The 17,740-nt window shown below is 41.7% G+C and overlaps 1 protein-coding gene across 1 annotated transcript in view; it reads left to right on the top strand.

The window, feature by feature from the left end:
- LOC126336367 (farnesol dehydrogenase-like) overlaps window positions 1–9,225 on the top strand; it is a 100,414-nt gene extending 91,189 nt beyond the window's left edge. The window contains exon 7 of the mRNA XM_049999973.1: window positions 8,997–9,225. Coding sequence (XP_049855930.1) covers window positions 8,997–9,038 — 42 coding nt within the window. The 3' untranslated portion in view covers window positions 9,039–9,225. The remainder of the gene's footprint in view (window positions 1–8,996) is intronic.
- The last annotated feature ends 8,515 nt before the right edge of the window (window positions 9,226–17,740 follow it).

Here is a 17,740-nt window from a genome sequence, read left to right as displayed (position 1 = left end):
TACTTTAACATAACAAATGGATACTCAAAATGGGAAGAAATGTACAATGGACTCGAAAAAGAAAGCCATATTATAGAAAGGGTGGAACAAGTAGATGGAAATGGGATGCCGGATATGACACTGCGAGAAGACTTGACGGATCACCGGACTTAAGTCGAAACAAGACCTTGGAATAGGCGACCCACTGAGCCATAACAAAACTGTTCCATACTCAAGACATATGAGGCAGGCTTAAACAAGAACATGATAATTCCAATTGTAGGTGATAATTCCAATTGTAGGTGATAATTCCAATTGTAGGTGATAATTCCAATTGTAGGTGATAATTCCAATTGTAGGTGATAATTCCAATTGTAGGTGATAATACCAATTGTAGGTGATAATACCAATTGTAGGTGATAATACCAATTGTAGGTGATAATTCCAATTGTAGGTGATAATTCCAATTGTAGGTGATAATTCCAATTGTAGGTGCTGACAGGTGGGGATAGTACCGACTCTGTGTCGTGGTTGCAAAATGCTAACGGGAATTACTGCCAGAAGAAAGAAAAAATTGGCAGAAGCCAGCTTTAGGAAAGATCGGTTTGGGTTTCAAAGAAATGTAGGAACATACGGGACGGTGTTGATCATATGGCTTATCTTAAAAGATAGGTTGGGCAAAGGTAAGCCTACGTTTATAGGTTTAGAGAATATGTTAGCAATGTTGACTGGAATATACTCTTTGAAATTCTGAATGTTTCAAGGATAAAATACAGGGTGCAGAAGATTATCTACTACTTGTACACAAACCAGACTGCAGCTATAAGAGTCGAGGGACAAGAAAGGGAATTACGATGGGAGTCCAACAAGTAACGCAACACATGTTTTTGTATGAAAGCAGTTGGTTTTATTCAAGATTTCAATACATCATATTATTTCCCATCCTGTGGTTACAAAACTGTCATCTTCAACATAATCTCCGTTCACTGTGACGGCTTTACGCCACCTTCTTGGGAGGGCCTGAATGTCCGCACGGTACCACTATACTGCTCGATGTCGGATCCAACGTCTTGCTACACCAATAACCTCTCCATCACCCACGTACTGCTTCCTGCGGGGTACATCCTTCATTGGGACAAGCAGCTGGAAGTCGAAAGTTTCGAGATCCGGGCTGCAAGGCGGATGAAGAAGAACAGTCCAGTGAAGTCTTGTAACCCACTCTCGGGTGCAGAGAGTCGTGTGAGGCCTTGCGTTGTCACGGAAAAGGAGAAGTTCGTTTTCATTTTTGTGGCGACGAACGCATGGTACACACTTCAGAGTAGTTTGTTGCACCATGAAGGAGTCCCAGAAGGCCTTCTCCATGGCTTTACCGCCTGAGGGAGCGGCTTTGAATTTTTTCTTCAGAGGAGAGGTGGTGTAGCGCCACTCCATGGACTGGCGTTTTGTTTCTGGTTGAAACTGATGAACCCACATTTCATTGCCTGTGACGATGTTCGACAAAAGAGCAGATTGTCATTCGTTGCTCTTAAGGGTAGGTTTACTATCTTTGGCCCGAAAAAAAGATGTTTTGAGGTTTTCTTTTCTCGGGATGTCTTATAGATGTCAATGTCAAAGTTCATCAAAATGGTTATTGATATTTCCTCTGCAAACTGGAGTTTTTTTGACCGGAAATGTCGAAGACCAAAGGCGGAAGTGCCGTCGGAACGAAACAAAATGTCGATGTAGACCTCCACGTACAGTGTCTAACAGGTCAGCCGGCTCGTTTGAAATCAAAACTGAATTAACGTTAGCGAAGTATATATTATTCTTTAGGAGTTGTACCTCGCTTAAGTTATTTGGACCATAGCAAACAAAATGGCGTCCACTTGAAAAAATAATGTTTTTTTCATCTATTTATCGACTTCGTCGGCCAAGTAAAAATAATTGTAGTTGATGGATCGGAATAAAAGTTGCACAACTCCTAGACAATTTAGTTAGCTTCGTCGGAAACAAAGAATCAAGCCAATCGGTTCAGTAGATTGGAAGTTACCATACAGCCAATAATAAAAAGTCATTTCGAGAAAAATGCATTTGAAGTTTTTAGTACATATAAATGCAATATTATGCATCTGAAACGTCCCTTTAGAAAAATCATAAATTACTGTGCTGGTTAACTTCTACGTTATTTGATATAGAGACAGCTCAGTAAAACTGACCGTACTCAGTCATTTCTCTCTTTACTTATTCTGACCATCAATAAAGTGACAAAATATTTTTAAGGCAACGCAATCTGACTTTCAAAAATCCCTACAAAAGAATGGCCCTGACTAACAACTTATACCTTTCATGAATCACTCTCCTCACAAAAATCTTCATTACTCGAGCTACTGCAATAGAGCGAGCGCCAATACTGCCAGCTAAATAAAAGATTCTAACTACGGAAGGCGCTAACTACTGATAGGCGTAGCTAGGAAATGAAAGATTTTGAGAGAGAATAAACAATGTATCTACCTTTATAATACTCAAAAGTCATCATATATACATCAGTTCATGACATCCAGTCTTACAATTTTTTCTGACGGACACACGTCCAGATCATCCGCTCTCAAAACTCTGCCATCTCTCTTCCCACATCCACCACTTCTGGCGGCTCACCTCCAACTGCGCAACGCTACGCGCTGTTCACATCCAGCTGCCCAACACCACAATAGCAAATATTCCAAACAATGCATATCAGCCACAGACTGCACACAGCGCAGTCAGGGATTTTCATACAGAGCGCTACGTGGCGTCACCAACATAAAAACCTAAACAGCCTACTTACACAACTTACGTTCAATCTGCTATTCCGGGTCCATAAACAGTTCCTTGCTCTTCCTCATAGAGGGCATTCTGCTCGATCTGGGCCATCCTGCGCTGCTCCAGAGCCGCTCGTACGGCCGGTGACAAGCGGTTTCCGGCCGCTTGGATCCGGTGGTTGTCCGAATGCTTGGCGAACTGCGTCGAATAGAGTCCCAGGGTGACGTCCATCGTTGTCACGGTATTCAGAATTGCTGAATACCCTTCGTTGAAGCTGCTCACTACCAGGAAAGTCGCAATCTCCACAGTCTTCGCACCAGAATGCAAATGCTTGGGGGCTAACTTCCAAACACACGCGTTCAAACTTTCATTTGAATTTTGTGTGTTTCCTCCCAAGCACTGGTACAATAACTCGTCTTCCGAAAGAAAAAACCTGGTACGTGAAAAAGACCGATTTCAGGCAGATGCATTTTTTTTTTCAACCGCGAACAACAAAAAAAAAAGGTTCAAATGGCTCTGAGCACTAAGGGACTTAACATCTGAGGTCATCAGTCCCCTAGAACTTAGAACTACTTAAACCTAACTAAACTAAGGACAGCACACACATCCATGCCCTAGGCAGGATTCGAACCTGCGACCGTAGCGGTCGCTCAGTTCCAGACTATAGCGCCTAGAACCGCTCACGATGCTCTGGTTTTCCAGTTAAAGAAACTCACTCATAACTAAACGTTTGGAACGCACCTCCGTCACAGACGGCGTTTCGAAGGCTACGTTTAACGCTACCACCTATCGTGCTTTCACGAAGCCATAGGGGTTGAAGCGGGAATATTTCACAGCATCCCACGGAAAATTCCGCTCTTTCCAACCGAAAAAAATGTGTTGCATTTCTTATTGAAAGTTCCTCGTAGCATTTGACAACAGTGATAAGAAGGGATGTAGCCTACCCATATCTGTGCACGGACCAAACTATGAAACAAAAATAAATGAGAAATCTCGAAAGAGAGAAGACATTAAAACTTAAAGGTTGGCCGAAGACATTTCAAGTCTGTCAGGCACGCCAAATAACTTCGGACAGCAGTTGAACGGAACGGAGAGTAACTCAAAAGTAATACACTACTGGCCATTAAAATTGCTACACCACGAAGATGACATGCTACAGACGCGAAATTTAACCAATAGGAAGAAGGTGCTGTGAGATGCAAATGATTAGCTTTTCAGAGCATTCACACAAGGTTGGTGCCGGTGGCGACACGTACAACGTGCTGACGTGAGGAAAGTTTCCAACCGATTTCTCGGGACGTGTGCAAGACAACAATCATCTGCACGAACAATTCGACGATGGGTACAGCAGCATGGACTATCAGCTCGAAGACCACAAATGCGCTTACCACTGTCGTTGCATCACAGACACGAGCGCCTGCGATGGTGTACTCAACGACGAACCTGGGTGCACGAACGGCAAAACGTCATTTTTTCGGATGAATCCAGGTTCTGTTTACAGCATCATGATGATCACATCCGTGTTTGGCGACATCGCGGTGAACGCACATTCGACGCGTTTATTCGTCATCGCCATGCTGGCGTGTCACCTGGCGTGATGGTATGGGGTGCCATTGGTTACACGTCTCGGTCACCTCTTGTTCACATTGACGGCGCTTTGAACAGTGGACGTTAGATTTCAGATGTGTACGTCCCGTGGATGTACCCTTCATTCGATGCGTGCGAAACCGTACATTTCAGCAGGATAATGCACGACCGTATGTTGCAGGTCCTGTACGGGCTTTTCCGGATACAGAAAATGTTCGACTGCTGCCCTGGCCAGAACATTCTCCAGATCTCTCACCAATTGAAAACGTGTGGTCAATGGTGGCCGAGCAACTGGCTCGTCACAATACGCCATCACTACTCTTGATGAACTGTGGTGTCGTGTTGAAGATATATGGGCAGCTGTACCTCTACACGCCATCCAAGCTCTGTTTGACTCAATGTCCAGGCGTATCAAGGCCGTTATTACGGCCAGATGTGGTAGTTCTGGGTACAGATTTCTCAGGATGTATGCACCCAAAGTGCGTGAAAATGTAATCACGTGTCAGTTCTAGTATGATGTATTTGTCCAATGAATACCAGTTTATCATCTGCATTTCTTCTTGGTGTAGCAATTTTAATGGCCAGTAGTGTAGATGAATATGAACAAAAGTGAAACAAGGGTAATTATATGTAGTAGAATTAAATCAGGCGATGTGGAGGAATTATACGAGGAAATGAGACACTAAACGTAGAAGATGAGTTTGGTTATTTTGACTGACGATGGCCGAAGCGGAGAGGGTACAAAACGCAGACAGGAAGAATAGTATTTTTGAAAACAAGATGTTTCTTAACACTGAATATAAGTTTAAGTGATGGGGAGTTTTTTCTGGAGATATTTGCCTCGAGTGCAGCAGTGGTACGGAAGTGAAACACGGACTACAAACCTTTCAGGCAAAAAGACAATACAAGTTTTTGTAATGTGCTAGAAGAGAAAGCTGAATATTAGATGGGTAGTTTGGATAACTAATGAGGTAGTACTGAAATGAATCGCGAAGAAAAGTAGTTTATGGCGCAACTTGACTAAACGAAGGGTTGTTTAGTAGTATACATTCCGACGCAATAAGGTATCTTCATTGTGACGAAGACAAAACTTTTTGAATCACATTCTACAATAAATGCTGTAGATAAGAGCTATTCCTCGTATGGTTTCTCTCGAATCATTAATATTTGGACAATCGTTATATTTTACTCAACATTGATGGCCGCGTGAATAAATAGCCAAGTTATGTATTTCGAAAAAGAAGACGATGCAATGAGATGTCGAGATTTACCCAGAGCTCTAAGAAAATAATTTTTGACGAGTACATGCAGGTGAGATTTTCAAATCCAGCTTTTATTCTGTATTTGCAATCTACTCTTGGTAAAATTTTTACAAACTGACGAGGAAGGAAGGGTGTCAAACGCAGGTAAAATCATACAAACTCTTAGAAACATGCGGTTAACATGTAGACAGTGATAGAATGAAAAGAAATCTCGAATGAAAAGATAAAATGTCATATGGTGCTTATCTCTACATCCAGCACAGTATTCAATGTGCGTATGATCCTTAAGAAGACGAAAATCACTTAATTTTATTTCTGCGAACAGTCAAAACCTCTTGCGGGCTCAGAAGTAACATCGTAACTATTGCTTTTGTTAATTTCTGCACCGTTTGTTAAGTCTTTTGTTGAGAGAAAAATGAATAATGAAGTTTCATAGAGTTAAAGTGCGGTTTTATTGCCGCCAAAACTAAATTTACTATTTGATTCTTTTTAAGCAGAAACAAAAGGGGACTCACACATGGGAACCACCCTTACTCGTCACCGCCGATTACGTCCAAATTTACGGAACATGCAGGGCTTGACGAGAAACGAACAGAAGTGGGAGCTCCATACGTCCAGGAGTTTAGAACAAAATAGTATTTATTGCGCAGGTCTGGGCGAGACATGAGACATTTGTGTTGGCACAGTTTCGAGGCAGGGGTTGATACAGCGGGAAGAGTACAGAACGCTAATCCAAAGGCCGTGGGTATGAGCAACTCTGCACGAAATTTTGCTTCTTTCTTTCTTTTCAATTTTTACGTTATTTACGTTGCAAATAAATGGAAATAATGCTCCATGTATTGTTTTATCGATATTTTGTAAAATAGAGGCGAAAGAGATACAAAAGAAAATTCGGGTTTGGAAATAAATTGTTGCACGTAAGTAAATACTAGGCCAACAATCTAATTTAGAGATAATCAACAAAATGCGTGCATCAGTTAAACAAAAACAGCGTAAAAATTGGAGATACAAACATAAAAACTATACAGGTTTCATGTCAAATTTGTGTTTTTATTCTACGTCAGCAGGTAAGAACAAAATGATACAAAATCTGAAGAAAATGTAACGCTGTGTATGCAATGGGTTTAACGTAAATAACGATACAAGTATCACCATCCCCATTCTCACTTATTTCACAAGGTTGTCGTAAAACCACTTACTCTCCTCTTTTACAAATGGAATCATTTTAGCCAAATCCCTTCTCTTTTGCCGGCCTTGGTGGCCGTGCGGTTCTAGGCGCTTCAGTCTGGAACCGCGTGACCGCTACGGTCGCAGGTTCGAATCCTTCCTCGGGCATGGATGTGTGTGATGTCCTTAGGTTAGTTAGGTTTAAGTAGTTCTAAGTTCTAGGGGACTGATCACAGCAGTTAAGTCTCATAGTGCTCAGAGCCATTTGAACCTTCTTTCTTCAGACGTCCTAGGTTCACAGTGTAGTGTTTCCAGCTGCACCTGTTCGACATCAGAAGGTTTGCATTCCTCTTCATGATGTAATGTTTTTTGAACTCTTCAGTTGTATTGGGAGTCGACCGAAACTGCAGTACACTTAGCCGTTACGCGGTCAGTCTGATTCACTGTGCTTTTGAAATATGCACATTGGTGAAATTCTTATTTTTTCAGCACCTAACTTAAAGTCGTAAGAATGTCTCTCTCGTAAGAGTCACTGTGAGTAGTGTGTTGCGTGTAGATTCGGTGATGAAGCTAACTAAATCTTTCGGAACTTCGCACACAGTTATCCTCTTTCGTTTCTCAAGGTCAGCAAGACATAAAACAATGTCCTTTCACGAAAAACTTGTCTATTTCCGTAAAGTAATCCTTTTCTGTTAGGTAAGTAAATGATTTCATGGAAGACCTTTCCTGTTACCTCATAATCAGAACGATGGTTTTTGGAAATGCGAAATTAGTTTCAATAATAAATTAAACGCATTAAAATAATTTAACATTACTTACGCTCATTTCAAAGCTTATAATAAAAGTTAAAATGGCAGCCAAGATCTCCCTGGTGCTTGGAAGACTCTTTAGAGGGAACCACGCTCTTGTCTTTTCGAGTATATTCGTTTCCTTTACAACTTAGTTTCTTCCTTTCACATTGAGCTTTACGGTCACCTCTCTTCCTCCGATTTGATGTAATTTTGCTTTCCAACTTGCAACATTGTGTATTGTATACAGGTAATAATTACATCAGCACAGCTCTATTGTGGCAAACAAAGCACAGAGATACTTCAGTTGTGAGCAGTCAGAGTTTGAACATCGATGTTGGTTGTAGACAAAAGAGCGATCTTTACTCAACTGTAAACACTGTTCTCTGCTGTTCAGGCGCTTGTGTCGGAATATATATTATTGGCCTTGGTATTTACAACAGAATATCACCAGTAACCTAAAATTTCCGTTTTTGATGCTTCCCCGCTTTTTGCTTACACGCCTCAATTTCCTAGTAACTATTGTAATTAAAGCGTAGAGGACTTCGTATACCTTCAGTTTCATTTCGTCCTTCAAGTAGCTCTCAGCAGCGGCACCCTGACAATAACTTCCCGGCGTTTGTTAAAACGGCCCAACGCACGTCTGGGACAGCGCTATCTACGGCAGATGCGTATGCGTAACGAGTTCTGGATCTCTTGGACGGAGGAGTCAAGGAACGGTGGAAGAGTACGCAGAAAAATATAGGAATGTCGTCATTACTTCATCAAAATCGAGGAAAATAACAACAGCCTAATACAATTTTTTTTTTTTTGAGGATGTGATGAAGTCATGCATTCAGGAGAACAAATTTCTACCGTTAATTGCCTCGTGGGGAGGACAAACAAATCTATAATTACGAAGAGATTTTCCTGCATCTCCCTACAATTTCCTAGCGTTGCGACTATATACAACTGTATCATCTACGAAAAGCCTCATGGAACTTCCTAAGCTATCCACCAGATCGTCTGTATATAGAGTGAAAAGTAATGGTCCAATAAGACACCCTTGTGGTACGCCCGAAGTTACTTTTACGTCTAAAGATTTCTTCCCGTTGAAAGTGACATACTGAGTTTTGTTTGCTAGACACTTTTCAGTCCAATCACCCAGCTGGTCTGATATTCCATACATTCGTATTTTGCTCATTAGGTGGCATTGCGAGGCAGTTGTGGGATTATTCCGTAATAATACAGCTATAAAGCTGCAATTGAAAAATATGGTGGTACGTGGTGAAGTAAATAGTAGTCGAATAAATTAGTACAAAAATGAACATTGCATTCAACAATATCTAACTTTGTTTTCTTAAATTCAAAGACATGTTTCTACTGTAAAAGGCAGGAGTAAGTGCAGTTGCATTCTGCTAGCTTGTTTTTAATCTCGTTTTATTTCTTGTTTCAGGTGTACGAAATGATCATAATGCCAACAGGTACTAAGATGTAAAAGATGTTCGACGTTATCAAATATGCCTGTTGTGATTACAAAAATGGTAGTGTATAATACTGTCCATGTTTTGAGAGTGAAAGTGTAATTCTTCCAGAAAAATAATTTGCATGTGAAATCTTGATTGTACTAAATTTTGATTGTTCTATTTCGCATACTGAGGATGGTATTAAACAATAAAATTCAAGCCTGACTTTAAATTGAACACCTGCATTTACAATTAGTGTACATTGCTAAGGATCCGAATGAGTTCACCATCATTGCGCTTCATCAACAAGAACCGCATTTTGGTGTGGTGGAGGGTACTTCCTGTAGCACTACAAAACATTCACATATATTTCAGTAGTGGTAGTAGATGTGGAAATCATAGATGTAAATTTGTTGTAGCGCTGCATAGAGTAAAGTGTGTGTACATGCCCTTCCATGTAGCTAGCTGGAGATGAGGGTGGCAAAATAAACAGCTCCCTTACACTCAAGTGGAGCAAGTTATCGACGCGATATGATTAGGAGTAAATACGCCGAACACGACCGGTGTATGAAACCCATTAGGATGAACTGAATTCATGTTCATGGAGGCATACACAACTCATCGAAGAGCAATAATGAATGGAAACCATTCGGTCGACATTCGGATCACTGAATGCCAAAGAGGACAGCCATGAAGAATCATACAGCTAATGTGACACAAATGACGTTATGACACATTAAATTTTTCGAACGACCTGTTTATTATGCATTCACAGTACAAGCAGTACCTGTGATTGGGCTCCGAATTACGGTTGCTGGGGTTACCCCTAGTAAATTGCGACTTCTTTTGTTGGAGGGAAGTTGAAAACAGTTGCCGGACTGCATGATAACTCGTAATGGCCACAATATGCCTTCTGCGTGTTCTTATTCACTCCCCGTAGTATGCACGTATTACCTGCTACGGTCCTCTTATTTTTCTGTGTCTTTCAGTATTTCATTTATCCTTTGGACCGAAGTTACGGGATTAAATTGGCAGTTGAATATTTCGTCGACAAGTGTCGGCATTATGAGGAATGCGGCTGTTGATAAATTGTCACCAAACATAGAGGACATACGTTAGGCAGCAGAGCGCAAGCTTTCCGCGACACTATCGACCCTCAAATAACGCAACATAACCTAAACTGTCCTTGGTCTGCTAGTGTGAAAAGACCTCTGAGCTCTTCACCAACAGGAGCTATGTAAATAAATAAGTCTCCACCATTAAGAAGCAAAATGGTTATAAACAAGTATGTGATGTAGAAACTGTTTTATTTCTGAATTGATAGTGTTTCTGGCTTCATTATCTGCAGTGTTCATTCTATCTTTTTCCGTTTTCTTGTACATAAAGGATCTGGATTTATTTCCTGAAACCTTCGTGTATCTTTTGATATCATGTGTAAATATTGATTTTCTGCACTTGGTTTCTTGTTTGTAAAACCTATCGATTAACTTCTGTATTGCAAGTTGCAGAAGCATTGAAAACTGCATTGTTTTTTAGATTTTGGTACCAGTTGATTGTTCCACATTTCATATTAAACGTGTCCCCTATATTTAGTATATACTTTTCTGTCAGAGAACTATTTACTACTTAAGTAATTTTAGTTCAATACGGATTCTTGCTCAAAAAGTCATTATTTTAATCTTGTGAGATACAAAAAATTACTGGTTGAAGAAAGAATTGAGTGATTATACTGTTGATTTAAATAATAAGTTAAAAATTAAACGTGATGTTATAAAAGGTACACCAAACAAATGTAAAGAAAGAGTTGCTTTCTGCGTGAAAATGTATATACAAAAATTAATAACGATTTTATTCGAGAACCTGCCAAAGATCCTAATAAGTTTTCCATTTACCGCCCTATTCCCAAGAATACTTAAGACTGCATGTGAGTATCGCAGCAGAAACATAGATCACAGACGGATGCCAGCAACAATGTCTCAAGTTGCGCAAACCGCAAGTATGTACTGGAGGAGAGTCGTAATGAAAGCTGCAAAGACAATAACCGGAAAAATTCGGAAGAAAAGTCCATGCCAATACACAACAAACACTTTCACTGGAAGACGGCGTGGGCAAATCAGTCAGCCTATAGACATGTGCAGCGGTATACATGATTTAATCCTGGCAATAACAAGTCACCGTAGTGTATAGATTCCACCTACCAACTCTCTCCGTTGTGTTTAACAGTGTAATTCCTTCTGTACACTCAATGTGACACTTTTGTTTTTAATATCACCAGTGGTTTTTTCGACTTTATGGAAAAGTGCGTATAAAATGAATTTGAGAGAACTTTCAATAAAATCTGCACTATTAGCCGTTGAAAGCTCATTGTTGACGCAACCTGTTTTAGTCATGATCATTATTAAACAGGCACCTGCCATCCGCTTGTGGTTATAGGCTACTGCTGTTCTCCCTGTGGAGTACTGTGTTCTGTTATGTCAATCCATGATGCAGCTGCTTCATTTCTAATTTCATTCACCCATTTTTCATAATTTCATCACGTCATCTCTTGCTGCTTCTTTAAATACTGGAATAAACTTATGTTGTCAAGTTACTTTCCATTCCTATAGCTGCTACAGGCAGTGATAAAGTTTTAATTATAACCTAGAGAAAATAAAGCTACGACAATGAAACTGGATAACAGTGTCAATCCTTCACCACACACAGCCTTCTATGTGACACATTTGATCAACGATGAATGCTTTGGTTGAGGTCTTGGGAATAGGAAGAAGTCAATGGAGGATTTGTCAGGAGGACAGGGAGCGCGAGACAACGTTTGATAGCCCAAAGAAGCAGCAACATGAGTGTGTCCTACGCAGAATGAGCTGGAGCATTGTCGTGAAGCAATAACTGCCCCCCCCCCCCCCCCCACCATCCCCCTCCCTCCAACACTCGGCCCTTGCCTATAAGGCAACAAAGACGCCATTATCAACGTCTCGCTGAATTTGGACGTGTTCGTACTGTACACGACTGCTGATAGCGGTGGTCTCAGGAAGGTATGAGGGTGAAGCAAATGAAAACCTTAAATTTGTAATAAGAAATCGAAATTTCGCATCGTTACCTTGTTAGTTGGTAAGCGTGCTACGAACAGCGTCCAGAATGGCCTGTAGTGGCAGCATAGCGCAGATGTACGCATACCGTCGCAGTATCAGTATAAAGATGGCCGCCCCATTTGCAACTTGCACCAGGAGAGAACGGCGTTCTGTTATTTGGTTTTTGTGTAGTGAAGGTGTGAAACCTATTGAAATTAATCGACGAATGAAGATTCAATACGGTGATGCTTGTTTGTCACAGAAGCAAGTCTACGAATGGAGCAGGAAGTTCGCAAATGGTGATGCTCCTCGTCCAGGTCAGGCACAACGAGTTGTGACTCCACAGAACATTGCAGCGGTTGAAGCCATAGTGAAGGAAAACCGCCGAGTTACACTGAATGACACTGAAGCATGTTTACATATTAGTCATGGGTCAGCACACCACATTATGTATGATGTACTCCAGTTTCACGAAGTGTCAGCAAGATGGGTGCCACGACAGCTGACTCCTGAAATGAGAGAACGGCGTGTTGATGCTTGCGAAGAACTTCTTCGTCGCTTTGAACGAGAAGGTGATGGCTTCCTTGCAAGAATAGTTACTGGGGACGAATCATGCATTCACTTCCATTTTGTCTTCCTCATCTACCATACTCACCAGACCTTGCCCCAAGTGATTTCCATATGTTTGGACCACTCAGAGACGCAACGGGAGGAAAGAAGTTCCGTTCTGATGAAGAGGTACGCTACGCGGTGCATGAGTGGTTGCGCGGACTGCCAAAAGAATATTTTTTCTAAAGTAATTTATGCGCTTTGCAAGCGCTGCGGGAGATTATGTTGAAAAGTGATACAGCATTATACCACTTCTGCACAATAAATAATATTAAAAAAACATTTAAGGTTTTCGTTTGACTCACCCTCGTACAATCGCAAGAAGACCAGGCTCCTGATTACAAAATTGCTCGTCAGTCTGGTGATTCGACCTGTTGTGCTGTCATTCATGAACAGCAGTCCAGGAGGTGTTTTCCAACAGGACAACACTCGCCCACATACCGTTGTTGTAACCCAACATGCTATACAGAGCGTCGATATGTTGCCTTAGCCCGATCGACCACCAGATCTGTCTCCAGTCGAGAGCATATGGGACATCATCGGCCGACAACTCCAGCGTTATCCACACTCTGTATCGACCGAGCCACTGCAACAGACACGAAACTCCGTCCCACAAACTTAGATCTGGTACCTGCACACGTTTGCATGCTCCATTCAACATTCTGGTGGTTACACCAGTTATTAATGTTGAGCCATGGCTGGCATGTCTTATGCCTTGCATTACACCTTGGTTGCCATTCTGTGTTTAGTCTCCTGTGGTTATCGCGATTATGCTGTTACCCTCTCTCTCCGCGAATGGCAGCAGCAGCGTGTATTGATATTCACACCGCTGTATTATCTTTGGCCTTGTGCCTATAGTTTCCGGCTGTGCTGTGTGTGGGCAGTTGGTCGGTTGGCGTGGAGCAGCGATGAAGTCTCCGTGGCGCTTGTCTGGCCGATCCCGCTGGCGACGTCCACGTGTGGTCGGAGTGTGAGGGGCTGTTCCCATTGCTATGAGGTCTGTGGCTCACCGATCCCACACACGAATGTATAGTCTTTACTCAATCTACCATCCAACCACAACTGTTCACATTGTGTAGTTTTAATTTCGTTGTGGGCTGTTGGGACATTCCCACGACCAACAACGTGTGCTTTCAAGTTGGCGAAATTCTAGCCGCTCTCCTGTGGATTGGTTAATTTTGAACGAATTGCACCAGCGGAATCTTCTGCCTTGTGGTCGATAACGTTCCGGTTACCTGCCCTGGCTGTTGTCGTAAATTCAGGCAGTGTATTTTCCTCGTAGTGTTGTGGCTGTCCAGCATGGCGTGTAGTGAATGTGTAATTCGTTTTGGGAGCCGATAGATTCTGCGTTGCTCCATTGAACTCCCTGTTGTGTACTGGTCGGGTGGAGCAAAAGTTATCCTGTCGCTTGGTCCGTTGACTGTCTGTGGGTTGGATTGCCATCGGATTGAGAATTGTTGGGCCGACTGCCTGTCTCACCTTAGCGAGCGTTAGTGTTTGAATTCCAGGCCGACCCTTGGAAACTTGGAAACTTCTGAGCGCTGTTTGATGTGCTGCCTTTTCTTATATGTCCTTGTTGTTCGTTTTTGTATGGCTTCTAGGCGACTTTAAATTAAAGTTGTTTTGCCCTTAAGGTGTGAGATTGTTTGGGCCTTCAGGCTGATTTAGAGAAATGTTTTTAAGATGAGGCCTTCTGCCTTTTAAAATTCTTGTTTTTGAGTCTTAAGTGATTGGCCTTCAGCCGTTTTTAAATTAAAGTTGTTTTGCCCTTGAGGCATGAGACTGAATGGCGCATTTCGCCGGGACTTAAATTCTAAAATTAATGTTTGGTTTACTCTGTTTTAATATTTTCTTTACTCTTGTAATGGTTGTCAAATGAATAAAGTAGTATGTTCGAGTACAACTGACAGCCACTCATTTTGGCCCCTTTCCACAAATTGTAAGTAGGCTGTTTAGGTTTTTATGTTGGTAACGCCATGTAGCGCTCTATATGAAAATCACTGACTGTGCTGTGTGCAGTCTGTGGCTGGTTTGCATTGTTGGAATTTGCTATTGTAGTGTCAGGCAGTTGGCTGTTAACAGCGCGTAGAGTTGCGCAGTTGGAGGTGAGCCGCCAGCAGTGGTGGATGTGGGGAGAGAAATGGCGGAGTTTTGAGAGCGGATGATCTGGAAGTGCGTCCATCAGAGACAGGAAATTTGTAAGACTGGATGTCATGAACTGGTATATATATAATGACTTTTGAACACTATTAAGGTAAATACATTGTTTGTTCTCTATCAAAATCTTTCATTTGCTAACTGTGCCTAACAGTAGTTAGTGCCTTCAGTAGTTTGAATCTTTTATTTAGTTGGCAGCATTGGCGCTGGTTGTATTGCAGTAGTTGAGTAACGAAGGTTTTTGTGAGGTAAGTGATTTGTGAAAGGTATAGGTTAATGTTAGTCAGGGGCATTGTTTTGTAGGGATTATTGAAAGTCAAATTGCGTTGCGCTAAAAATATTGTGTGTCAGTTTAGTGTTGATCAGAATAGGTAAAGAGCGAAATGTCTGATTACGTTCAGTTTTGTTCAGCTGTTTGAAAATCAAATAGCGTAAGAGTTTTATCAGCACAGTAATTCATAAATATTTCTAAGGGGAAGTGGACGTTTCAAAATTAAAATTTCTGTCTTGTTCTGCGGGCATAGCAGGGGATCTGAAATGTACCAGTATTATACATAGGCATTGGCTTACCTCGCGCTTACATTAACCTGTAATCTTGTAACGTTAAGCACTTGAATATGTTACCTAGACAAATGTACTCCCGAAATTTCATTACTCTGCAGTAATTATTTTTTGGTGTCGCAATTTTTTTTCCTTCATTGTAGATAAAGTGTCTAAACAAGCACTCCTATGTGTGCGTGCGTGTGCGTGTGTGTGTGTGTGTGTTGTAGTAGTAGTAGTATCAGCGGGAGCGGGAATGTTTTTATTTACTTAAACATTCAGAGATTCTGCTGGTGCACTACCTAGAGGGTCATCGCCGGCCACTGAGACGGTAAGCAGGCTCTGGATGTGCTACTTCTAGGCTGCGCTGGCATCCCCTGGACACCGCGCCCCATCGGATCGGCCTTCTGTGTTAGCTGAACGGCGAGAGATGTCTTTGACCTTTGTATTTAAACAATTACAAAGTAACAACCAATAGTAGGTTGATAACTCAGAGGTGAAAGTGTTCACACAGTCCGAGGAAAGTATCAAGCCATTCGGAGAGGAAACTAGAGGGACTGAGAGAAGCAGGAAAAGAAACCTGCTAAATTAAGGTTTTTCCCGTGTATTGCATCTTATAGCGGTCAAATACCGAGCAAACATACTCTACGAAAACCGAATTCTCTAACAGAAGAAGATTTATGATTTATGAACATCATGGCGAGAAACACGTGTGGCAGAAATACATGCTCGTCATGACCGAACCAAGTTGATAGGGACAGTAATTGTAAATCTCTACCTTTCTGTTGTGTACATAGTTCCGCGTAGTCAGCGCGTACACAGCTTTCCCAATAGAGCGCGCCCCGCTAAGCACAACAGCGCAGGCGCAGCGCTCGTCCGTCTTCTCACTACGAGATGGCGCTGTCATAGAGATGGAGCAAATTCTGCTTTCGCCGATACGCGTATTAATATGTAACGCAGCCAATGAGATTGCTGCTAACGTAGAACCTTTTCTCCTAGCGGATCACACTCGCGCAGTGATACCTGAACGCGCGATGTATTAAACGAGTGTACAGACCTCCGATTAGCCAGTCTGCATTAGTGTGTAGCCAAGTTTCAGTCTGCGCCTAATAAGATTATCATATTCCTGTACATAGCCATGAAGATAAATGAATAGACACTTTGTCAAGTATCAGAGATATGTGAGAATAAGATTAACGTACCAAGACCAAAGGAACTTCGGATTGTCAGTTCTAAACAGCGTCCAGAATCAAGTTAAGTAATGTCTATGCTTTTTATTATTTTAATAAATGTGTGTGAAAATTAATCAAGTTCTGTTTAAAGTTGGTCACCGTCAATCTGCTACTCTAAGCGTGCAAGTGGCCTTTCTATCGTCTGACCTAACGGCCGAAGATAAACACACCACGAGACATATTGCTGACACTAGCCTACTTCGCTAGAGCGACAAGTCAAATAATCTGCTGGTGTGTGTACCGAAGGTCGTACAGTATGCACACCGCACTTTCTTTTCAGCTACATCCCAGAAATCTGGGAATGGAGCAAGAGAGCTAATCTCTCGCAACTCATGACTGGCGCCGGAGGATTGCAGCTACATGTTTTTTTTTCAGTCGTTTTATTCTTTGTACTAAGAGGTGAAGCGGCCTGTTTGGGATCTGATATATTGAAAAACGTATTTATAAAATTCTAAATTTGTTTTCAGGACAATACTGGGGAGTGTAAAATGTAAAATCGTGTGTGTGTGTGTGTGTGTGTGTGTGTGTGTGTGTGTGTGTGTGTGTGTGTGTGTGTGAGAGAGAGAGAGAGAGAGAGACTGTGTAAAACTATTTACTCGACTTATTCAGTGAACTTCTAGTGTTAATGAAACTGACTATTTGCTCGACATACTTAGTGAACTTGGAGACTTAATGGTCTCTCTTTTAGGTTTCATTTTCTCCTCCAAAGTGTTCATCGGACTGATCTCGATTCGCCCTATTGTAGAATCTTTTCAAATACGGTGTAAGCTAGAGGTAGGACGAAGAAATTCCTTAAATGGGATTGTATGGGAGGGTATTTGCAGTTAGTTCACTTTCCAGACAAAACCTAGAGAAACTTCCTATGAATTTTGATCACAAACAGAAGGAGCGGAGATATTTTTAATTTATTTATAGTACATGTAGCGAAAGGTTACCTGCAGCTTGTACACAAACCAAACTGTGGACATAAGTGACAGCGAACCTCATAGGAAGGCAGTACTGGAGAAAACGTGCTAGACAGGGTTGTAGCCTATCCCATATGTTATGCTACCCGAACACTGAGAGAGCAGTAAAAGAGACGAGGCAGAAATTTGGAAAGGGTTTTATAGTTCAGGTAAATGAAGTAAA

Source organism: Schistocerca gregaria, chromosome 2 (assembly GCF_023897955.1).
Source record: "Schistocerca gregaria isolate iqSchGreg1 chromosome 2, iqSchGreg1.2, whole genome shotgun sequence".
NCBI classification, from domain to species: Eukaryota; Metazoa; Arthropoda; class Insecta; order Orthoptera; family Acrididae; genus Schistocerca; species Schistocerca gregaria.
The sequence above is the reverse complement of the archived record's forward strand: the minus strand, read 5'-3'. Positions and strand labels throughout refer to the sequence as shown.